The sequence below is a fragment of the Meleagris gallopavo genome, chromosome 1 (assembly GCF_905368555.1).
Source record: "Meleagris gallopavo chromosome 1, MGAL_WU_HG_1.1, whole genome shotgun sequence".
Lineage (NCBI taxonomy): Eukaryota > Metazoa > Chordata > Aves > Galliformes > Phasianidae > Meleagris > Meleagris gallopavo.
The window spans coordinates 168,302,655-168,327,630 of NC_139404.1; the positions used below are offsets into that span (position 1 = coordinate 168,302,655).

The 24,976-nt window shown below is 39.6% G+C and overlaps 1 protein-coding gene across 3 annotated transcripts; it reads left to right on the forward strand.

Annotated features, from left to right (window-relative positions):
* Positions 1-1,104: 1,104 nt before the first annotated feature.
* On the forward strand, positions 1,105-21,447 carry MRPS31 (mitochondrial ribosomal protein S31). Of its 3 annotated transcripts, XM_085215941.1 has the most exons (8): positions 1,105-1,259; positions 2,859-3,134; positions 3,824-3,982; positions 9,212-9,358; positions 13,174-13,247; positions 16,505-16,648; positions 19,198-19,280; positions 21,134-21,252. In XM_085215941.1, the coding sequence occupies exons 1-7, from the start codon at positions 1,183-1,185 to the stop codon at positions 19,233-19,235; spliced, it is 915 nt and encodes a 304-aa protein (XP_085072067.1). In that variant the 5' UTR covers positions 1,105-1,182; the 3' UTR covers positions 19,236-19,280; positions 21,134-21,252. The 3 variants fall into 3 exon arrangements, with proteins under 3 accessions (XP_085072067.1, XP_085072065.1, XP_085072066.1); XM_085215939.1 differs by lacking the exon at positions 19,198-19,280 and having other exon boundaries at positions 21,134-21,447; XM_085215940.1 differs by lacking the exon at positions 19,198-19,280 and having other exon boundaries at positions 2,862-3,134; positions 21,134-21,447.
* Positions 21,448-24,976: the final 3,529 nt, after the last annotated feature.

Below are 24,976 nucleotides of genomic sequence, written 5' to 3' on the forward strand. Positions count from 1 at the left end.
TTTTAGACAAATTAGTTTTCCCCAGACAACTTGCACACAGAACGGTTCTTGCCTAAAACATGCAGCAAGAAAGATACCATCAAACCACAATAAATCAGTAAAGAGAGGTGTGGTGGAAATACAGGGCTTCTGTATGCCAAGCTGAAAATGTCACCCGGAATTTGCTATTCCATAGAATAAGAAAAAAAACAAAACACAGCAAAACTTAGAGGACAAAAAGCACACGTACAAGTGAGTACTGCCAACAGTCAGACAGAATTTGAGGAAACTGGCCAACAACAGCAGCTCCTAGTTCACTGGGTTTTTGTTTTCAGTTTGGTTTCTTTGAGATGTAGGCCAGACCCAATATTTTCTTTCAGTTTCTGGTACATCTGAAGCTCCTCTGATCCTTTTCAGTTCAGATCAGGATTCTTAGTTAGTGTTTGTGCTCAGAGCTGAATCCTTCCTCAGCAACAGCAGAAGGCCTCAAGTCAGATCTACTGCATGTGTCCATCCCTGAGCTGGGCACCGCAAAACCATTATTAAAGAATCATAGAATGGCTTAGGTTGGAAGGGACCTTAAAGATCATTGAGTTCCAACCCCCTGACATGAGCAGTGCCACCCAGCAGCTCAGGTTGCCCAGGGCCCCATCCAAGCTGGCCTTGAGCACCTCCAGGGATGGGGCACCCACAACCTGCTTTCTGGAATTTAAATCAGCTGCTGGCAAAAAAAATCAAGAAATCTGTACTTAACAGTCAGGTAAGCAGCACTGGTGGGCCACTCTTCCATTATGGCATGGTTGGTGGACCCAGAGCCAACTTAATGACTGTCCAGGGGTGGAAGTAATGCAAGCTATCTGATAGAGACACAAACTTGGCATAAAGGAGCCTCTTTTTCTCCACAAAACCCATTAAAGGTAGGTGCTGTGAGGGCAGGCAGGCTCATCCCGAGGTAAATCCTAAGCTTTATGTGCCTGTAGCCCACCAGGAGTCCAACCCTACGGGAAAAACTGCGTAACGTGGAGGTTTACACCGTTCGAAGCACTGCTGGGGCCCCAAGACCACAACCCCTACGTTACCCCGCCAATGCACAGCAGCGGGGCCGGGCGGAACGCCGTGGCGCGGAACGCTCGTCGCAGCTCCAGTTCCCGGCCGGCGGCGCTTAACTGACGCCAGGGCTGTGAGTGCCGCGCCGAGGGCGCCATGTGGGGTCGCTTACGCGGCTCCGGCCGCTTCCTCCTCCTCGGCGGGGCAGCGCGGCGCTGCGGGCGGCCTCACAGGTACCGGGGAGCGGGAGTCGCCTCAGCGTTATCGCGGGCAGGCGGCCTGCCCGCGCTTCTGCCTTGAGCTGGGCCTTGCGGTGAAGGCAGTCGGCTTGCGGCCGTGGGCCTGTGCCCGGCTACGGGCTGCTACCCGCGGCGCTCGGGCGGGCAGGAGGGACGGAGAGAAGCAGAGTGCCGCTGGCTCCGTGTATTGAGGGCTCGCAGTCTTGGTGCCTGAACTTGTTCCAGTGCTGTAGGCAGAGATCTCCGAATGGATAAATAGTTTTGAAGAGCATGCAGCCTGAATTAATGGAAAACGTGTTTGGAGAAAGATCTGTGGGAGCAGCCCTGTGTAAAACAGCAGAGCACCTGCTGTCCTGTAATGCGGCTCTGAAGCTTTGTGTGAATCTTCCTTTTCCTATTAGCAGTCACGTTTAAGGTTTAACGTTGATGGTTTATTGTGGGTAATTTATTAAGAGCAGAGTGACTGAAGTAGTAATGGAATGGAGACCTCAGTTCAGGAGAGACGTGGACCTGTTAGAGTGTGTACAGAGGAGGCCCACAGAAATGATCCCGGGGTGGAACACACCTCTCCTACAAGGACAGGCTGAGAGAGATGGGGCTGTTCAGCCTGGAGAAGAGAAGGCTGCGAGGTGACCTGAGAGCAGCCTCTCAGTATCTAAAGGGGGCTGTAAGAAGGAAGGGGACAGACTCTTTAGCAGGGTGTGCTGTGACAGGATAAGGGGGAGTGGTTTCAAACTAAAAGAGGGGAGATATAGGTCAGATGTAAGGAAGAGGTTTTTTACAATAAGGATGGTGAGGCAGTGGCACAGGTTGCCCAGAGAGGTGGTGGATACCCCATCCCTGGAGGCATCCAGGGTCAGGCTGGCTGGGCTCTGAGCACCTGATGGAGCTGTAGGTGTCCTATTCATTGCAGGGCAGTTGGACCAGATGGTCTTAAAAGGTCACTTCCAACTCAAATGATTCTATGATGCATTTCCTAATACAGCTGCATAAAAGCTTGGCTGCTGTGATGCAAATCCTAGGTTTAATGTGAACCTTAGCAGTCCCGCAGACAGAAAACGAAGTGAAAATACAGGGTGTATACAGTCTGATGTTGTCAAATCTCTTTTTCTGAGGGGTGGGAATTAGGAGTTTCAGTCAACTTTTAGTACTAATGAATTCAAGTATTAGGAATGAGTTGCTTTTTGTAATTGGTAGGCTTTTTTAAAATTTTGTTTTGTTTTGGCTTTTTTAAACAGTCCTGTGATTTTATTATTTTAATCTAGGCTTACAAAACTGCAAGTGACTCATTCAAATTCATGATTATAAGGTCATAATCTGTAGCATTGAATAAAACCAACACCAGCAGTAGAAGGTAGAAACTGCAAACTCTGTCTACAGTCTAATGTAGAGATACTCAACATTTTGTTTCCTTCTCAAAGAACAGAAATATGTTTCATATGTACTTAACGTAGACAGTTTGCACATGATTAAGCCTAGACAGTTGTAGGTAATGTTTTTTTTTTTTTTTTTTTGTGGGCTTACAAAATTCAGCCTTGGAGTCTATTAATAACTTCTATATCTTTTTTTATTATTATTTTTTGTATTATTTAGCAGACTCTTCAGCACTAGTAATGTGCTCTCTACCACAAAAGATGAATCTACCACTTCCACAGACAGCACCACCAAAGTGGCATCAAAGGAGGGTATAGCAGAAACACCAAAGCAGAAATTGCTAAAAATTATTGGTGATATGAAAGTAGAAGTGACCACCAAGAGGAAATTTCAAGAATTAAAAGAACAGGAGATCAAAAAGCAAGCCACTAACGAGCAGGAAGGCCTGGACAGTGAAAGTAGCACATTTCAAAATACTGCGGAAGACGTTCAGCGGTAAAGTATAACATGTGCACTTTGAACAGTTTTTTTTCCCCCACCATTTTTCTTTAGTCATTATCTAGGACAAAATAAAGTGTCAAATGCTGCTACCAAATATGGAAAAGAATCTTGTAAGAGAATGTGGTATACAGATGTGGGTTTCAGTAAATCACATGGGAGAATCTGGATGAAAGATGTGTGCTTCTTACAATATCCTGCCTTCTTCTGCGCTGAGGCTCTTGAAAGCACTAGAATTTGTCTGTGGAAAGTTTCTTTAAGGGGAGGAAGAAAATATTGTTTAGATAAAATGTGATGAGGAAAAAGGAAAAACAAAATAAGGAGAGCATCCTGATTTTGTGCATGGACCCCCTCCACAATGTGTTATGTCACATTTATAGCACTGCAGGTCAGTGCTGCTTGTAGTCATCAGCGTTTCACTTTTGACAGGCTATGCAGTTGGTATAGCTGCCATTTTCCCCAGGCTGAGAAGAGCAGCCTATCAGTCTCATTTGGCAGTAGATTAGCAAAATGTAAGATAAATCTGACCTTCTCTTTGTTTACCTACGGCCCCTTTGGGATTATTTGTAGTGATCGCTGAGATGGAAAGATATAAAATGACAATACAGAAATGACAATTTTAATATATTACGACTTTTTTTTTTTTTTTTTAATAAATATTTCCTTATTTCTTGTATCTCTTACAGAAGCAAGCCTTTAAATCCAGAACTGGTGCAGGCTGCATCTGCCGTTGCATCTTCTTTCCCACGCAGCAAGGAACAGGCAGAATCAGAATTACTTGCACAACTTAGAAGACATGAAGAAACCACAGATAAACAGAGAAGGGGAGGAACTATTAACATACGGTCCGTATACCAAATGTTATTTTCAATAATACTTGACATTCTAATTTTGCAGTGTCATCGTGAAGGTGACTGGATTCCCTTTTGGAGAGATGGCCCTAGAAGATAAATTTGGATCTATTATCCAGGGAATTAATGAGTAATGGAGATATCATTGGTCTGGTTATACCAAACCTCTTAAGTTTTGGCATCCTTGTTCTAAAATGTTTTTGCAGAAATGGAATTGTTTTCCTGCCCAGGATCATTATTTTCTTGGATAGGTTAGCAAAGTAAGTGGGTTTTTTTTTTTATTTTTTTTCAGTTTCTGAAATTTTCACACAATGGAGGGACTTGTGGACGTTTCAGACATTCTGTCTGGACCAGTGAATTTTCATGACAGGTTTGAAGAACTGGACTGAACTAGTGCAGCTCTATTTATAGCCCCACCCTTCCTTTCCAAACTTTCCAGTCAACCCAAGAAACTCATCACTTGGCTCTGGTCCGTTTCCAGTGTGGCTTTCAAACAGATGAGAAACATTTGTTTGGAAACTTGAATGGTTGTGTGTGTATTACTCTTCTTTGGGATGACAGCTAAATACAGGCTTTCTGTTGTCTTTTTTATTTGTTTGGCTTGTATTCGTGTACAACTGCTCAGAAAATAAGGCATTAAATCCAGGTGAAATGTTGAACTAAACAGAAAGCTGGCTCTTCAGCAAAAGAGGAATATGAAATCTCTATGGCTTTTTGCAGGGTGGGAGACGAGCCGGTCATCTTAGTTTTAATTTATTCTGGGGAAATGAATTTGTCCCAAACCAGGATTCAAGTTTAGCCTGTGTACTATTATTTGTAGGTTGCTATAGGGATCTGTAAAAGATTTGTTTGTGCTTTGTGTGTTTCTCACTGAACTGCGATCAGCACCCAAGAAACTAATACTGTTTGCTGCAGATGGTTGCCTTTTTAGTGAGGGAGAACTAAGGGAGAATGCAACAACTGTTTGCAAATAGGATGTGTATTTGGAAAGCACAGTGCTCAGTGAACAACTTTGGTAAACAAAGTGTGTATTCTAGAGGTTATGGAAGGAAAGGGGAGAAGCTTGACAGGATCTTCTTTTAGCCTGAATTCAGGATTTTCTACCTAGATCGCTAGTGGGTGTTGTAGAGAGCAGAATGGAATTCTCTTCAAGTGTTTGAAGTCCACGTTGTAGGTGGAGGTATGGTTTTGGGTAATGTACACAAGCATCTCCAAAAGTTGTGTGTATGGTGTTTTAATGACCTCTCCTCAGGCTGAGTGAAAGTGATCTTGAGAACTTAACAGAAATTATCTCTCCACAGGCTTTTGGAGCCAAAATGAATTGCTTTAGAGATCAGAAATCTGAGTATTTTAAGTAAAATCAGTGTGTTTCTGCTCTTTTTTTTTGGCTTGTTTTCTGGGCAGTGTTACAAAAACCTGAGACGCTTCCTAATTATGAGGAATAAATGAGGAATGTTTTGTGTAAAGAATGTATTTGTTAAAGTGTTAATAACCAGTGAGGTTATTCCAATTTCTATTACAAGGGATTTTAGACAAGCAGGATAGAGAAATGTCTTAATAGTGGCTTAGGTTGTGAGTTACCAATTTAAATGTAATTAGAATATTAATTCCTGATAAGATGTTGGAGGGTCATGCTGTTACTGATCGAGCTAATAAATGCAGTGGTTAACCTCAAGTGCACCTGTGCCTATTTATTGAGGCACGCACTCTAAATTTGGTTGTTTTGCCTACTGGCAACAATGCCTCTCTGTCCTCACCACTCGCTATGCTTGTCCTGAAGCACATACCAGCTGTGACTGCTGTGGAAAAAAGAAGGTGTCCAAGGAAGCTGTAGTCTAAGCAGAGAGGATTTTCTTTTTTTCCTGTTGAAAGAGAGTTTAAATTCTACGAACATTTAGCAGCCAAATTTCCTGCATTGTGTGGCTCTATGTAGTTGATAGATATGTTAAGGTGTGATTGTACATTTATCCTTTAGTGTGCCTGTGGATAAACTGTTAAGGTTAGAAAAATGTGAATACAGCATTTTTAGTTGGTTAGGAAGGTCATGATGAGCTTGCTGTGCTTTGGGTTGGCAGTTTCTTCTACTTGTGATGGCAACTTGGTGAATTACCATTTTTCCACTTGGAAACACGAAAGGTTCTGTTTATAGTTAGGTAACAGTCCGAAACCAGCAGTAGATGAGTTGTGTAGATCAGTAACTTGCTGATCATCGTGACTGAAAACTGGCCAACAGTAACCTTTTGTGATTAGAATCTGAGATTTATTTGTTACTTTTAGCTATCTGGTCAGTTTTAAAACGTTGATTTGAAAGGTCCAGTTGATTTCATTCACGCCTCTTGGGCAGGAGTTCATTCTCCAAAAGTGCCTCAATCCACATGCAGCATTGGAGTCCTTTTAATATATCAGAAAGTGTTTGTTTGTTTTTCCCAAATAAAAATCAATATAAAATAATCATGTCTGAATCAAAAGAAAATGTGGGCTGTTGAACTTTTTTTTTAAAGTATAAGGTTTTGCATTCAGTATACTCACAAATTAAAAAAAATAGATTCCTCTTCTATTTAAAACAATTTTTAAGATGAGATACCTTCACAAGCGTTATCATGGAATCATAGAGCCATTGAATAGCTTGGGTTGGAAGGGACCCCAAGGATCATCAAGTTCCAACCTCCCTGCCATATGCAGGGCCACCAACCTCCCCATTTCATACTAGACCAGGCTGCCCAGGGCCCCATCCAACCTGGCCTTGAACACTTCCAGGGACGGGGCATCCACAACCTCTTTGGGCAGCCTGTTCCAGCACCTCACCACTCTCTGTAAAAAACAAAAAAACAAAAAAACAAACCAAAACAAAACAAAACAAAAAACAAAAAACAAAAAACAAACAAAAAAAAACTTCCCCCTGACATCCAACCTAAATCTTCCCTCCCTCAACTGAAAACCATTTCCCCTTGTCTTGCTGTTATCTACCTTTGTTAAGAGTTGACTTCTCTCCTGTTTGTAGGCTCCCTTTATGTACTGGAAGGAACCACGTAATGCCCAGTTGTGAAAAACTGGGAGACTACTGAGATTTTTGAGGGTATGAGACGTATATTTTCTGGATCTTTTGGTTTGTCTGTGCCTTTTTTTTTCTTTTTTTTTTTCTTTTTTTCCCTGTTCTGTGTCCTAACCTCCAGAGGTCAGTGTTACACAGCTGTCTCGTTGCCTTGTTTTGTAAACGTGTGAGGACAGCGTGTTCACAAGAAGGGGAAAATATTAATGATACAGGAATTTATTTTTCTTGGTGTGGAATGAAGTTTCACTCAGTGGAAATTACAACAGCACTGTACCAAAATAAAACCAGTGGCAATACAAGTTGAAATTTCAGCTCCCGTTCTGGTTAAAGAAAATAAGTAATTGGAACTTAAGGCTAAAATAGATGTTAAACTTCCTGGGTCTTTGTTTTTGGTGTTATAATTAATGATAGTCAGAAAAGAGGGAAAATCTGATTATAAAAGTTCAATTTCTTCTCATCTCTGGAAGGCAGAGGTGTCTAGGAATTTAGATTCTTAACCTCATGCTGGGACGTGAGGTTTTATCATGTCATATCTAACCACTGTACATACTCGGGTTGGAGTATGAATTTGTTATCTGATGTTTTTCATTATAGACAGTGATTAAAAACATCTTTGTAGTTTTATTTTTAGGGAATAAAGGGGCATCATTAGTTATGGAGTGATGAACATTGCAGCCAGCAGTGTTCATGTACCAGGAGGGGGTGACGTTAGGACTTTCTGATCAGAAACACGAGATGGTTCACTGCATGTGCTAAATAGTTTGGTGGCATAATCTGTGCAAAAGGAAGTATGACCCACTGTGCAAAAATGCTACTAAATCAACCTCTGTCACGAGGAGAGTTTCTTGGAGGATGCCTCATCCCCCTGTAGTATGGGGAATACCACAGCCAAACTGAGCAGTTGGCCTCGGCCTTTTTTGACCTTAGGAACTATATTTGCTTGACCCTCAGAAATGTGTAGGGTCTCTAGCCCATTAATACCACCAGGCACTTCATAGAACAATTTGTAGCGTGAGATACACAGGTAACCTGAGATAGTTCACTTTAACCTTCAAGAAAAAGAAGATTTCAATCCTTTTTTTTGCCAGATGCCTTAGAGTAGGTACTTGAAGAGCTATGCTACTCTTGTGCTAATATTTAAAGCCACATTTAAGACTGAAGATAAAATCCCACTGGGTTGCTGTGGCAGTTAGTTTTTATAATTTCCCAGAAGTATTTCTTGTTAATAAAATCTCTTTTAACTTAAGGTAACAAAACCAGTAAAGTTTAGTGGATGGACAGTATTTTTTTACTTAGGCTTTTTTTTTTTTTTTTTTTTTTGAAACTGCCTGTATGTGTTAAAACTTGAGCACTGCAATTTTGGCTGCCTGCACGTTATTGGAAGCAGTTGGGAGAAAGGGATTGCTGTGAGGAATAATCTCCTTGGTCTTTCCCAGCCAACAGCCATAGCAGTTAAGGGACTTATTTGACAGGAGCAGGTATGTTGTATGTTTTAGCCTTTATGTTCAGTATAAACTGCAAACTGCACTGGCAAAGATAAGAGTGTTTGTTCTTCATATATGATTTTGGCTGCGGAATTACAAAAGAAGATGAGGTTTGTAAGTGCTGTAACGTGATTATGCAATGCAGCAGATTGCAGTGGATCAGGAAAGGTGACCTACTTATTAGGGTGGCATGATTGACCCATGTCAGCTGATGTGTGAAAGCAAGCTTCCTTTCAGTGTGTAACAGCACAGCTCTGTCCCTGGGCAGAGTTGATTCCTCTCCAGTTTTTTTTTTTTTTTACCTCCCTGCTTCAGCAGATTCCTTGTATCTTGAGAACATTCTCATGTACTCGAGCAAAATGTACCTAGTACACTCTGTGAATATGGATATGCAGATTATGAAATGGTAGTTCTCTTGTAGTTGAAAGTGAGATAATTTCAAAGGAAGTATTAATTGTAGGCTAAAATACCACTTTCAGTTCTTACATTCTATATGTAGACGGTTTAAAAAGTAATACTTGATATTAGGATGACTTAAAAATAGATGCAGTTTGTGAGGATTGTATTAATTCTGTCTTACAGAGGCTTTTCAACCAATGGAGAGTAGACTTTCTGCTTAATAAATGTGATAAACTTCTTTTCCCTGTCAATTTGTTGAGGTTTTTATGTTTACATTTTTCATTTCAGCAATGTTATTTCGGAAATGGCAGTTAAGAGGCAATCGCCAGCTCAGAGAGGTGTGAGGATATCCAATCGCATCTCCTTGGAGATGGATGAAGATGGTCAAAGAATCAAGCCTGGAAGATCCTCATCTCGCTCTTTTGACTCCGGAAGGTACTTTTGTAGTGTTACTTTCTATCTCTCAGAGGAGGAATGTGTGAGAAATTACTAATGGGTAACATGGGGGAATCAACTTTTTACTTGGGTAGACAGTGATAGGACAAGGGGGAGTGGTTTTAAGCTCAAGGAGGGAAGGTTCAGATTGGATATCAGGGGGAAGAGCTGTTTGTGTTTTAAAGATGTTTTTTAGAGCTGTGGGTTTTTTTTGTTGCTGTTTTTTTGATTGTTTTCAGTGTTTACTACCATGTTGCAACTGGCAAGTCATTTCTATGGATTATTTCTTTATTGCCCATGACATGGTAATTGTCTGTAGAGTGAACTTCTCAATTTAGGTGATGATTTCAGGTTACTCTGTAAACTCTTGCTGCTCTTTTACCTGGCCAGTCTATTTCTCAGTCCGTGCCTGCATTCTTTTTATTTTCCCATCGTAACTCATGATTGCATTTCTTCTCAGCATATTCTTTCCGTGGCAGTTCTGTTTTTAGTAAGATTAACTTCTTTAATCATGGCCTCGCAAATTAACTCCACTTTCTTGGAGATCTGGAAGCTGAGGAATTCATTTATGTTTAGAATCATAGAATCACTCAGGTTGGAAAAGACCTTAAAGATTATCGAGTCCAACCACAACCTGAGCATACTACCCTAACCCTAACAACCCTCTGCTAAATCATGTCCCTGAGTGCCACATCCAAACGCTTTTTAAACCCATCCAAGGATGGTGACTCAACCACTTCCCTGGGGAGCCTATTCCAGTGCTTAACAACCCTTTCTGTAAAGAAATGTTTCCTGATATCCAACCTAAACTTACCCTGGTGCGACTTGAGGCCATTTCCCCTTGTCCTGTCATCAGTGAGAAGAGACCAGCCCTGCTCTCACTGTATTACCTTTCAGATATTGGAAGAGAGCAAAGATGGATAATGCTGAAGAAAAAATGTGGAGAACTAAGAACAACATGAGCATAAAGTTGTAGCTGAGTAGGTGTACATTGTTCTGCCCTCTTTGGCTGAGACATCTATTTGAGTATTTTGTAAACAGGGTTCTGACTTCCACAAGGAACAAAGTGGAACCTAAGCACTGAGCCATGTAGATAATGCGAAAACCACAGAGAAGATTCTATAGCCAGTCATTAGAATGACTTGGCCTGCTTGTTGAAATGTTCCTATGTAACTTCTTTTTTCTTGAGATGCCAAGCCATTAAGGTTAGGGAATTATCTCTTGGGACTTGTTTTAAGACCAGCAAGCAGTGTTTGCCTTTCCTGATAAAAAGCATGTAAAAGTACTTCTTGTGCTGGGAACTGAAGAGAAGTGGAATGAGGTTCCAGACCAAACCCTTCACAGCTCTGCTATTTTTCTCTTGAGATTTTCATTCAGCTATGAGCTGTCAGCCTACAGAGTAAGGAAACAGCCTTCGTTATCGGTTGCTGAATAATAGCTTAAAAGATATCTTTAATCTGAGGGTAATTATCAGATGAGTTGGTAGTCAGATGATAGTGATTTTGTTATTAGGCTATGATTCTTAGGTAATTGGATGGAATATCTGTCTTAAGGTGTTGGATTAGAAGTTTTTCAAAGTTTAAGAATGGAAATAATGTGAGCTATAAGAATATACCAAAAACCTGAGCTATTACTTGCTTACACGGTGTGTATTATTTTGTGTTTGGTAAACTTTTTATTTACTAATGTACTGCAAAGTAAAGCAAATTTGAAGATCGTTTACTGAACTTATGGTATCACAGAATCACACAGGACGGCCCAGGTTGGGGGGACCTCAAGGATCATCCAATCTCTGTGCCACAGGCAGGGCCACCAACCTCCAGATCTGGTATGAGACCAGGCTGCCCAGGGCCCATCCAGTCTGGCCTTGAACACCTCCAGGGATGGGGCATCCACAACCTCTCTGGGCAGCCTGTTCCAGCACCTCACCACTTTCTGTAAAAAACAAACAAACAAACAACAACAACAACAACAAAACAAAAAAACAAAAAAACTTCCCCCTGACATCCAACCTAAATCTTCCCTCCCTCAACTGAAAACCATTTCCCCTTGTCCTGCAGTTATCTACCCTTTCAAAGAGTTGATTTCCCTCCTGTTTGTAGGATCCCTTTAAGTACGGGCAGGCTGCAATGAGGTCACCCTGCAGCCTTCTTTTCTCCAGGCTGAACAAACCCAGCTTCCTCATCCTGTCTTTGCAGGGGAGGTGCTCCAACCCTCTGATCATCTTGGGCCCTCCTCTGAACCCTCTCCAGCAGCTCTCTGTCTTTCTTGTACTGGGGACCCGGACCTGGACACAGTACTCCAGATGGGGCCTCATGAGGGCAGAGTAGAGAGGGACAATCACCACCCTGTCCCTGCTGGCCATTCTTCTTCTGATGGAGCCCAGGATACCATTTGCTTTCCGAGCTGCAGGAGCACACTGCTGGCTCATGTTCATTTTTTCATCTATCAGGAACCCCAGGTCCTCCTCGGCAGGGTATATGAGAAGCCTTTCTCGCCTTCTTTGTGTGATGAAATTTTACGTGTTTTAAAACTTGAGGAACAATACCTTGAAATAATTTATAACCTATTTGTAACTGTCTCCAGTTTCAGTCGTAGGTTTCCTTCTGCATCCCTGAATGTCTAACAGGTGTACTTATGGTTTGATAATATGCAAAGAATGGATTAGGAAGAATGGACTTACTGAGTTAGGAGATTCAGTGACATGGCTGATTTGCTTTGTAGTAATTTGAACTAGTCATCTTGTTCTTCCAAGTCATTCTTCTATCTTCAGCCAATGTTTTGGGGAGTTAACACACAGATAGGAAAATATAATCCTAAATCAACATTCTTTTAAGGCTTTGTAATTAGATTGCTCCGTGCTGAAGTGGATCCAGGGTAGTTACATCAGTAAAATGTAATATGACAAGAGCAGGCTGCAGAAGTAGTTGTTGCCCTCAGAAATCTGCAGTAAAACCGAAGAGGAGAAATTCTAAGGTGAAGAAAGGCTGATGTTGCCAGGGCAGCTGTGGATATGTATTTTCATTATGTGGGAACTACTAGAATTTCGGTGGGAACCTACAAAACCAAAGACAACTGCATGATTAAAAGAATCATTTGTCCTAAGGTTCAGTGTGTTCTACAGTAAAGGCACTGGTTTTCCTTAGTTTCTGTTTATATGAAAATTTATTTTGATTGGTCATTGAGCTCTTGGAATTTATATGTTTTTTTTAGTATAGGCTCTTGCCTGTTTAAAAATAGATAGAATAAAATATTTTCATACTCAGAAGGGAGAGCACCAGGGTGATGCTGTTTAAAATATATCATACAGATATGCTTTATGTGTTTGCCATAAGGCACAGGAGGTGGCTGTGTGATCTTCCAAAAAGGCTATTTATGTCAGAAAGCAGGAATTGTTTGATTAAACTGTTGCCTTTTCTCTTCCCAAATTGTGTAATAATATTTACATTAAAAAAAACAATCACCATATTCTCTTTTTAGTTGCAACTTTGTGAAGTTACTTAGTGCTGTAGTTTGATACTGTTGAACTGCATTCAATTCCTAAATATTTCAGTAAAAAATGATTGCAAATATAATATTTGACTTATGCTCGTTCTTTTACACCGAAGTGTTTTGGGAAGCTCTGTTACAGAGTAATAATTCAGTCATAAACACTCTGTTAAAAGCCTGAGGATTTTGTGAGAGTCAGTATGTCATTTTTTTCTCCAGAGATCTGTTAGTTCATGAGAATATTTTGTGCTTTTACGTTTTTTTTATCTGGCAATATTGTGAAGTGTTGTGAAATACTAAATATCATTTTTCTTTTTTGTTTATAGAAGTCTTAAAGCAGGAAAAAGGCTTAATATATTCACTAAGGCTTCTCCAGAAACGGAAAATACACTGAAAACAGGTTAGTGGAAATTCATAGATTTAAAAAAAAAAAAAAAAAAAAGCCAGTGGAGCCGAGTTGTGAATTTTTAGAATATCAAGGGATTCAGTGTTGTGAAGGAGACTCGTGATCTGTTCACTTCTTGCTTTCAGATCTGTAAAAAAAAAAAAAAATAACAATTTTAATATTACTCGACTTTTTAGCATACAAAACTTCCGCACTGTATCATGGGTTGATATTTTCTGTACTATTTTCTGTACTAATTGGAATGGTCTGATACTGAGCTTGGGCAGCCTGGTTTAGTACCAGATCTGGAGGTTGGTGGCCTTTGGTAGGGGGTTGGAACGTGATGATCCTCGAGGTCCCTTCTAACCCAAGCCATTCTATGGTTCTGTGATTTGATAGTAAAACTGACTTCTTGTCACTAGATTGGGCTCCTTTTGACAGTATTAAACCATTTTTAAGTGGTTTTAAGTGGAAAATGGTTTTGTGGGTTCTGTTGGTGAATTTGTTTATTTCAGAAGCATCTTGCATTCATTTAATGACACAGAAACTCAAAGCTGTGATCTCAGAGCAAAAAGTTTGCTCTGTGGATAGCTAGGCCAGAGCAGAGTGGAAACAAACTATAGTTTGAATGTTTGGTTCCTTTGGGGGCTTCTTTCATCTGCTGCTTTGTGTTGAAAGATCCTGTAGTACCTGACAGATGCTTTGCTTTACCTGCTGTAGCTCATTCTTCATGTGTGTACGCTTAAAATACACACCAAATTAAACTCAAAAAGTGGAGGAATGGATGTGATCAGATATGATCCACCTTTGTATTCACTGTAGGGCACAGTTCTGCAGGAAGAGCCTGAGTTACAATATAAACAGGATGAATTTCACACAAGAAGACTAGCATTGAATTATGGCTTAGCTTTACTACAGACTGAGGATGTATGAATATGGGCAAGTCATTTAAAGTAGTCTCACTTGCTTTTGATTTCTGAACAGTGAAACTCCATTCCTAGCACTATTCCTTAGTGTGCTGATATCACTAAACTCTCCTGAGGTCTTCGGAAAAAAGGGGTTATTGCAGTGTAATGACTTAAAACTGTACATAAAGTTAGCATCCATAGAAGAAAGATCATTCCTCTCTGGCATCTTAGAAAATGATACTCTTTGTTTCAAGGCTATAGATGAGTAGTCTTCTACTTTTTTTTTTTTTTTAACACTTGAAACTCCAGGGATAAAATAGTTTATATAGTTTCTCCAGGAGAATGTCAGATGGTGCTGTTTGCATATATTCAAGCAACTGTGAGCTTTCTGAATGCAGCTATCTCTGTGTTGGATTATGAAAGTTGCTTTTAAAAATGGAATTCAGTTTGCTGTTTTTAAGGCAGTTGACTTCAAAATCCATCAGTTTTTTTGTATGAAGCCACAGTGAATGCTGCAGGATGTTTGTTTGTTTGGTTAAGTTATCTTAACCAAAGGGATGTTCAAGTAACTAATGTTTGAGTTGCAACATTTACTTCAGGTGAAATAATCAGATTTTAGTTATGTATTTCTTGGATGGTACAGTAGAGATGAGGTGGCGAATGGTAGTCACACCAAATATGAAATTAGGATGCATAAGTTTTGCCAAAAGTGATGTAAGACAGCAAGTGGACATTACCACATTTATATCAGATATAAAGAAATAAGGTTCTTTCAGCTTAGATGACATTTTCTTCTTTGATTCCAGGTTGCCTTGACAAAATCTATAGTACCTTCAAAGAGAGAAGGCTTGTTAAATGGTTTACTGACTAAGCTTAATGATCATAAATCAAAAATTAAAAGTCTAAGTCTCAGGAAATACCAAGGTGCTACTTGATACCTTGTTCCATTGGCTTGCATTTTCACTTTCTTGGCTCATGCTGGTGGAGATCATGAGTTAAAATATTATTTATAGGTGACAGAGAAGCAAGTTCTGTGTTAAGTATTGACTTACTTATTTTGAAACACAACCAGTAACTTTAAAGCAAATTGGGAAAAAAAAAATCAGAACATAGAATATCAGTATTATTTCCACAGAGGTGAAAATACATAATCTTTATTGTAAGCTTAAAAATATGACTTCTATTCTATTAGAAGATGTGTTAGCACATTATTAGAAGGTATTCTTTAAGATGTGAACTATAATTATAGCATTATTTTCTCATGTTGTCTTTTATCTGTTTCTTAATACCTTTAGCTCTCAAATCAAGGTAGGCAGCTGGGGAATACAGTTCTTAGCAGGAACATTTGCAGATATAATTTGAAAAAGTATCTTCTGATTTAATACAAAAATGAAAACACTTTTCAGCATGTAAATCACAGAATAAAATACTGTTTGCACTTTTATTTCCTGAAAAGGTGGGGGAGACTCTTTTTAATTCAAATTGTAAATCATTGAACCAAAGATTAAATTGTATCTTAGTTTCAAAATTATGAGTAGTAAAATAGTAGCTGGTTGCCCGTGATCTACTTCAAGTGTAACATTTGAATTCACACCAAAATTTCTGTCCCAGGAAGTTCAAGGTGAATTGATAACCACAGGGGGACAGAGGGTAACAGAACTTAGACCAGTTCATAAAGGTTAACAGCTTGCTTCCTTCATTTTCCTTTCATTTCAGTGATGTGTTTCAGTCTGGGCTCATGTCTGATTCTCCTGGAGTAGAGGGGCAGGAACTCATTGAGAGTAGCTCCTGCTGTATGAGTACACTTGGATTTAAAACATAAATAAATTCAAATTTGTAAACATCAGGATAGATGCATCCCTAAAGGAACTGCTGGACTTTGGGAGAAGAATAGAGGATCAGGATTTCTCAAGCCCAAGAGGCAAAAAATTAGGTCTCTTAAGAGGATCAGGAGAGGAATTGCTATAGCTGTAAAGTGCCTGACAGCTCCTTTAGTAAGCAAGATTGCTTTAGTATAGTGTACCAGCCAAGTTCAGAGTTTGTCATGTGAAAATCTGTGAAAGACAAAAAGGGGAAAAAAGATTGTGAAAAAATCGTACTCTGAGTGGCAGACTTAAAAATAAACTGACCTCTGGCAGTTCGGATTTGTTTTCAGTGGACATTTGATCATAGAGTGAATTTTCATTTCAACAGAGAATTCTCAGTGAAGAAAGATGATGCTGGCATCTAAGATAGAAAAGCTTGCACAACTGAAAGTACTAGTCTCTGTAAAGGTCAATGTTAAAGGATATATATGTATATAGTTTTAGCCAAGGAGAAATCTTTGGCCTACTGATAGATCTTATAAACAAAATTCTTATTTAGTATCTTCACCAACAATTTGGGATCTGGAATTTGCAAAGGAGATTGCAGCAGTAACTGAGCAGCCTCCCAGGAACGGTTTTGAAGAGATGATCCAGTGGACAAAAGAAGGAATACTGTGGGAGTTTCCAATTGACAATGAAGCAGGTACGTACATTTAAACTTTGATTATTTATGTGTATTTATCATTTTTGAGAATTGTGGTGTGCTATAACACTTGGACTGTTTTAAAACATAGTGTTTCAGATTATGATAGTAGACAAATGTAACTTTCCAACTATACCAAATGAGAGATTCTTCAGATTAAGATTCTTCTTCTCATTCTGGCACTTTTCGGGTGAAGTCCTGCAAGTGATTTGGCTGATCTGATCTGATCTGGCAGTTGGCTTCTGCCAGAAAGGGATGCACTCCCTCCCTGCCTCCCAGTCCTGATGCTTTCAACACCACAAAGCTGTTCAGGTCTTATTACATAATACTTTTTACTAGGAAATGTCTTTTAAGTAAAGCTTCTAGCAGAAGAAGGAGACTCTTGGAACTGCTGAGTGTTTTATAATGCTTATACTGTTCTTTGGTGTGGTTCATAGACACAGTTGCTAGCTATTTGCCAGTTCCCTATCTGCAGTGGCTGGGTATTGAACAGTCATTTGCTTCCTTTGCTCTATCAGTTTCCTAGCAAAAACAATCACAGTATTCACTCATTCTGGGCACCTATCTTGACGTCTTTGTGCTTCTATTTGCTCCTATTTCCATTTATTAAAACAACAGCAGCAAACAACAAAAAAACTGTGTGAAGGTAGGCCAACGGAGAGAATGTTAAGGGAAGAGGAAATACAGAAAACAAGCATACGCTTTAGGAATAGAGATTCATAACTTCAGGGAGAGCTTGAATGTGGATTTTCTTTATTTGAGGACATCAAACAGAACTACTTTAAAGTCATTCTGATAGCAAAACAGGTTAGTATCTGAAGCTGGGAGTCTTTGAAAAACTGTCCTTTACAGAATTGCAAATTGCATGATATGGTTCATTGTTTCTTGATATTTATTCTCATCCTATTCTGGAGGTTTCTTCACAGAATTTAATCCCTGGTCCCAGAATTTATCTGTTCAGGTAGAAATCCGAGAGTACTCTACTTATGTTTTTGCAAACTTAAAATAGCCCCAGCCAGTGGTTTTTCTGTTGTAATGTGGCTGGAACCCTGCTGTCTGGGGCTGTTAGTGGACCAGGTGTCTTTGGCAGCCAATGGTTTTTCTGTTGTGGCAGCGTGGCTTGAACCATGCTGTCTGGGATGCGATGACGGATGGACAAAGAGTCTTTACATGTAGTTAAACAAGAGTCTTTATTGATTTGTCTACAATGACTGGTCGTGTGGAAAATTCCAGTGGAGCGTTCCAAAATCTATCACCTCTCAGGTTAAAATATCAAGTCGGGAAATTCAGTCCTCTCGAACTGCCAGTTGTATCACAGGCTGTTAATCAGACCAGGTGTGTCAAAGTACAGTTAAAATCTTCAGAACCTCACTCCAATTATTTCAGCATACTCCAATTTCAAAAGAAAGATGCCTATTCCCACTGTTAATTTTGCTGTTTGGTAACAGTCATCCCTCGCCTTGTTTTGTATCAAGAAATGAGAGATCTTTTATGCACAAGCACGTGGTTTTAAAAACATCTATGTAATTAAATTTTCTACAGAGGAAGCATGTGTGCTCAACTTTTAGCATTATGTGAGCCTTTAAAGTTTTAAATAAAATATGAAAAATAAAGAAGACAGTTTGTCACTGTTTTTCTTGGCTTCAGAGCATCTTCAGTGTTCTTGTTTGAGTGCTTTATTGAGGCGCTGTGCTTGCTTTGAGGCATCAAGGCAGGGACATGACTTTTAAACTTGTCTGACCGTAATGAGGACATCTAAAGATGTGGCCAGACTTAATGGCTTGCTGCCATTAAGTGCTGGTAGCAGTCTTCCCCCTTTTCCTGTTGTTGGTTCCTGCATGCATGTTCTTGATGTTCTTTCCCTTCTCTGATGCAGCTGAAGACACTGCTAGGCAGAAAAGAAAATGTTTTTTTTTTTCCTTCTCTCCTGCCTCTAATTTTTACCAGATTAGCAAACCATTACTATAGCTCAGATAACATCATTCTCACTCCTCCATCTGCTTGTCTTTTCTTCTTGTAGTGTTACTTCTACTCCATGATCAGCCATGGCAAAAAGTTGAGGAAGACATCCATTTCTGACTTTCTAAAATTATTTCTGTGCATTTGTACCTTGATGACTCAGATCCTGAGGAGCAAACACTTCAAGAATGTCAGAGGTTGTTACAGCATAAGCAATAGGCTTAATGTAGGCAGAAGAACACAAAGTCCTGTTCTGATTGTTCTGCTATAGTGCTGTTCCTAGTTGGGCAAGTTTACCAGGAGAGCTGACAGATGTTATGCAGCCATTTTAAGGGAGGGATTTTGTTAATTTTAGGTCTCTTTTAGGAACCTGCAGTAAGGGCTCAAATTCTCTCTTTCAAAACTGTAAGGATAGACATCTACATTTGAGATGTTGTCTTTAAAGGTAGATTGGTCATGTCTTTTTAAGAGTTAGTGTGTTAGCTAGAGAAATTCTTCCAGGCTTTTGTAGTACACCGCAAATTGGAGATAAGATATTGAGAGTAGATGACTTCTTGCTTTGAGGTTGATAAGAAAATCCTCTGCTTCAGGCTCCTGCTGCACCTGTGCTTTCAAAAGAGGTTTCTGAGGACAGTTAAAGAGGGACAGTCTTGATCGTTCTCTGCAGCAGAAGGTATGACTTGCTGGGAGAGAAGGAATCATGCAAATGTATCTAATTGGTTTCTGCCAGAAGTCACAGCCCCTGATGCTTTGGTCTCTTGTGATGCATGCTTTACTTTTTTGAGGACTGAAATATGTGATCTAACTGAGATATTTGGACTTAGCACTTCATCCTGAAACCATTCATTCTGTCTTTTACAAATGGGAGATCAAAGCAGATGACTTAATTGTTCCTCCGGCCTGAATTTTTGTGTAAGGCTATAAATGATTTAATTTCTTTTAGGATAGATATGAAAATTGGAGAAATTATTAATAGACATACTCTCTTCCTCTACCCTTTATCACCAAAAGAGAAGCATCAAAAAGACGAGACTTACTGGTGGCACTGTCCAGATCCTATCAGTAGTGGGTTCATCGGTTTATTTCTTTTGGATTTTTGTGACCAACAGAAGTATGAAATGTACAAATGATGTTAACTTCTGAAGTCAACTGTCAGCATCTAGGTACTTTGAGATCCCACTTGTTCATGGTGGGGAGAAAGTCAGTGTAGATGGCATGGTAAGATACCAACCCTGTGTTTCTCTAAGTGGATATAGTTTTTCAAGCATTCTCATTCTAAAGTGAGTGAGGTCTTTTTTTTTTTTTTCCTTCCTTTTTTTAACTTATCAGAAAAGGAGAGCTTATGGAAGAAAAAAATAGGCTTTCTATTCCAGAGACAAGGGAGATAAGTGGCATGTAGCTGGCACCAATAGACCCTGCACACACTTCTTGGAAAAATGTGTAGGGAAAAATAGATGCATCTCCTTCAGGCTTTGCATTACCTAACATAGGAAGGAAAGAATACAAACTCAACAAATATGATATACTGGCTGAAAGTGTTCTCTGTCCCAGTGTTATGCACATGAAATTGAAGAAGCTGTAATATGAGACGAAGCCTAGGACTGAGATGGCTCATTTTTAAATATTGCTGATTTCGTGTTGACAATTTATCGCAGATTTAGGAACTGCAAATCAGCTTTTTTTTTTTTCTCCTTTAGGTAGGAATTTGTGTTCTGAGTCTATCTCATGTACAGTGGTGTCAAAATATGAACCAACTGTAAATGAAATCCATGGGATGGAGGACAAAAGCTACTATAGGATCTGAGCCATATTTGGTTAGAGATCTAAACAATCCCTTATGCCATTTTCCTGTGCAACTGAATGCTTTTGAATGCAACGTCTTTTGCAGTGGTCACTACTGTTGTGAACAGACAACATTTTTACATCAAAATACGTCTGCAGATTTGAAAAACATCAGGAAAACAATTTTCCATGTCCATTTGATAGCAGAGGGGTGCTAAAACTGTGACTTGTAATGAACATGCAAGTATTTCTTAACTATTCTGTATTAGATACTTCAAGATTTTGCTTCATTCAAGACTAACTTGTGTTCCTTAATCCTCTGTAGAATTAGGTAGTCAGTGTTTTCCTCAAGTGTTAAAAATGTTGAGAATCTAAAATGTAATGCACATGGTCAATAAAGGTTTCATGTATTGAGCTTTTTTTTTTTTTTTTTTTAAGAGATTTTTGGCATGAGCCTTCAGCAGACTTACTATCAGATATTCTTATAGAGCATAAAATGAAGGTAACATGGCAGACGAGTAGGATATATGCTGACGTTTTCTGTATGGAGGGAGGAATTAATATCTTAGAGTTCTGCAGTTTCTTCCACTTCTTTGTTGTTTGTTTATGGGCTTTTTAATTCTTTTGCAATAACCATTAATTTTTCTGATTAAAGGTCTGTTTACACGCTTTATCCTTTTTTATTTTGTTAAATTCTCTGTTACATGATAATAATGACCTGTCTTTTTGTGTCCCTTTTGGTAGGGATGGATGATGGTGCTGAATTTCATGAACATATCTTTCTGGAGAAACACCTCAAAGACTTTCCCAAGCAAGGACCTATTCGCCACTTCATGGAACTGGTCATCTGTGGGCTTTCAAAAAACCCATACCTCAGTGTTAAGCAGAAGATTGAACATATTGAGTGGTTTCGGAATTATTTTGAGGAAAAGAAGGAATTTCTTCAAGAGATTTGAGACTTGGGAAAGTGCTTAACCTTTAAGTGAAGAAAATGTGCAGTAGTCATGTGATCTGAAAGTTGCATTTTTAATAATAAAGGCTGTACTTCTGTGTGCGTATGTCCATGTATGTGTATAGATCTCTTTCAGCAACAAAAGAAGGAACTGATAAGTCTAGATTTTGTAGAATGTGCATTTAAAATTTAATTGATCAAAATCGTTGTCTTTTAAACTTGAAACTAATCTTTTGACCATAGGAAATACTAAATCTGATTCCAGTTCCTACTGCCTTCATGTTTGGTATGTATCTTGACAGGTTTGTTCATCTTTCCCGTTCTTGAAAACTTGCAGTGCTTTCATTTTTTAAAATTCCTAATGCAGCCTTATTAAAACCTGTTACCGAGACAGTAACAAACACTTCATTTTGCGAGCTCATGAAATGCACAGGTATTTGGATGATATTTGGAATACCATCTCCTTTCATTAATCATCCCTTTTGGTTCATTTTAAAATGTAGGTACTGACTAGGTCATGTGAAATGAATCCTTAGTTCACCTTCTCAGTGAAAAGCTCTCGTATTCTTGAGATATATGTACAGCGTAATAGTGGTGAGTTGCATAAAATAATACAAGAAGTCTCTTCTACTGTTCATTCAGCAATTCTGAAGCCTTTGACCAATTTCTCATCAAAGAATGCTTAAGAATAGCCTAGTTGTTGAGTAATCCACAAAATTATGTTTGATTAGAGCAAGCTTCCTTATGATTACTGCAAAGTCTGGAGCTGAGGCCTTATCTCCTCTATCTGCTGAATACAGACAAGACAAGAGGACTTGGTTCTGTTCACAAGGAGAGCTGTTGCCTGCTGATTGTGGCTGCACTGTGCTACTATTTTCTGTCTAGTCCTGTGATGCTGAAGTAACTAGATGAGCCTTATTCTAATTAAATGCATGTGGTTCATTGTATCTATTAAGCAATGCAGTATATTTACTTGTCCTCAGTTGTCTTTTGAATTTTCTCAGATGTTGAGAATTCTGGATTACATCTCACTGCTTAGATTTCTAGGGCATTTCCAGCCTCATGCATTGAATTCTTGCTTGCTTTCTGCAATTTACAGCAACCACTTCAGCAGTTAATAACCCTATCAGGGTTATTCCTATTTCCTTACAGTCAGCGCAGGAGGTTTTGTAATGAAGATAAAGCACTGCCTTCACATGCAAACTGATTTTTAATCAGAACTGCACAAAACAAATGAAAAATAAGAGGTGGCCTTTTTCTATGACTTAAGAATTTTGTGGAAGGGGTAAGCTGCTCTTCAACTTTCTAGCTATAAGAGCAGCAGCAACGAGGTTCAGATTTCTGCAGAGTTGTTCAGAAAATTCCTGACTTTGGAATGTAGAAAGCAAGAACATTATAAAAGTCTATCCATTCGATACCAGAATGGTTTTAACTTTCAGTTTAATGCCTGGATACATTTTGCTTAATAAATGCCATTCTTCCTAAATGCTAATGATGCTGGGAATTGTTTGAAGAGGCCTTCCTGAAAGCCTGCATGTTGCTGTATTTCAAGTTTGCCCGTCAATGTATGTTCTTTGCATTGAACCTGTGTTTTGGTATGAAAGATAGAGTGTCCTCACATGTTGTGCCCTCAACAAAAGAGGTTCAGGAGCCTCAGTTGTGTATCTGAGCAGTGAATTTCACAGCATTAGAACCAGAGGTGCATGTTGTCGTTTAAACTTATTTATTAGGAGGTCACTACTTCGACAAGCTCTTAACAAAAGCTCTTGGTGCTTAGCATCTTTGGAAAGCTGTAGTAATTCCTTCTTAAGTGCTTAAATATAGATTTGGGAGTTAATACAAGACAACAGGATTTGAATAATCAGATCTAGCTACAGGTATGTATATACACTTACTGGGGCTGTTCAGTGTACATTAATAGCCTAAGTGGCAGTGATACAATGTGGGTTGTTTTTTGTTTTTTGTTTTTTTTTTTCCTGTTTTTTGGCGGTGAGGGCATGTATTGGAGAGGGGTGCACACTTCATGTTCATCCCAGAGGAGTGGTCTTGGAGGAATTTAAAGTGTTGCTAGCAGATTAGTCATTTAGAAGCAAGCATAAACATTCTTTTGTGGCCCAAAGGGCAAAATCTAGCTGCTGGTGGATGCAGCAGAAAGCGGCCAGTGCTGGAGCTATGGTTTCCCTCACTGTGGTCATTTGGGGATTTCTTATGATGAAGTTTTTCCCTCTTTTAACTGGCTAGGTGGTATTATGTGTAGTATAATATATTCAGCATTGGGAGCTGTTCAAGGCAAAATAGCATCTGTTATATACTGCAGGCTTAGGTTTCCTTCTTTATGCCTGAAGCTGAGGACTTATTAATGTAGTGCTAATGCCATACTCCTGTGATATATCATACGTAGCTATAGCTGCAATGGTTGTGCAATGGAACAAAACCATCTTGTTGAGTGGAGATGGCTGAACTACAGGAACTTGTATCCAGATGTAAAATAGTGTGGTTGGACTTTCCAGTAGGATTTCAGAAGGGTTCTGGCCACCTCAGAGGAAATGAAGACTGCTGTTATGGTTTGATGTCACAAGAACTGAGGCAGAGGCAGGCTGAGGTGCTCTGAGATGTGGTGCCTGGCTGAGCAGAGCAGATCAGTAAGTGCTCAGAACAGGACAGCTCGTTCCCCTCTGTGCCTGTTCCCAGCCCTGAACCAAACCCATGCTGGGGCTGGTGAACTGGCCTTTGGCCAGAAAACAAGGTGTGGTGTCAGTGGTGCAAGCATTTTGGGTTGTGTGGTAGTTCCCTTCTGTATTTTGATGTGGATACCACAAAGACAAAATAAACAAAAAACCCCAAACAAAACAAAAACAAACACAAACACCCCGATTCCCTCCAGAAACCGCAGATTGAAGGTGTAATGAAAAGGTTGAACACGTACAATTTCTTAACACTCTCTTTCTGCCTTTGTAATTTCTTTATCTCTGCTTTCCAAATGCTGATCTTGCCCTGCCCCCCTCAGTGGTCTTATTGATAATCATGATGAGCTTAAATGCAAAGCAACATGTTTGCAACTTAGGGGTTAGCTGTTTTTTTAAGTTGTCCTTAGCTGAATTTGCTGCTTTGGTTTTGGGGTAGCATACCAAATGGATACTCTGTGGTGGTTTGTTTGCTTCATTTTTCCAGAAATATCAGACATTCCTTCTCCTGACAAGCCTTGCTTTGTTCAGAACCTCAGACTGCCCGGGTTGCAGCGGCGCGGTGCTGACTTCATTTTACAGGCTTGTATTCCTTCTCATCAGGCATCCCTTCATCTGAGCGCTTGTGGGTCTGACGAGCGGCTGTGGTCTTTGTGACATCCATCTGCTGCTTACAGTACTTGGGAGCCTGGTGCTGGGTCTCTCCAACTTCAGCTGATGTGTCAGAAGTTGGGCTGGGAAAAAAACAAACTTCTCAGGGATGGTTCCATGCGTGAAGGGAGGGGATGAAAGACCCACGACAGGCCAAATGGCTGTTAAAGAAGAAGGTGGCAGTAGGGTGTTGATGCCACCTACTTTGTGCACCAACCCAATCTTGTCTTTGACACTGGATGGCATGCCCTGCCTTTTAAAAACTATTTTATATGAATGATTTGCTAGAAATTGGATTTT

What these genes read in the sequence shown, in the direction of transcription:
- MRPS31 (XM_085215939.1), top strand. Translation starts at nt 1,183, where the DNA reads ATGTGGGGTCGCTTACGCGGCTCCGGCCGCTTCCTCCTCCTCGGCGGG. An exon ending in CGCTGCGGGCGGCCTCACAG is followed by an intron (nt 1,260 to 2,858) that starts GTACCGGGGAGC and finishes TGTATTATTTAG; the next exon opens with CAGACTCTTCAGCACTAGTA. An exon ending in GGAAAATACACTGAAAACAG is followed by an intron (nt 13,248 to 16,504) that starts GTTAGTGGAAAT and finishes ATTCTTATTTAG; the next exon opens with TATCTTCACCAACAATTTGG.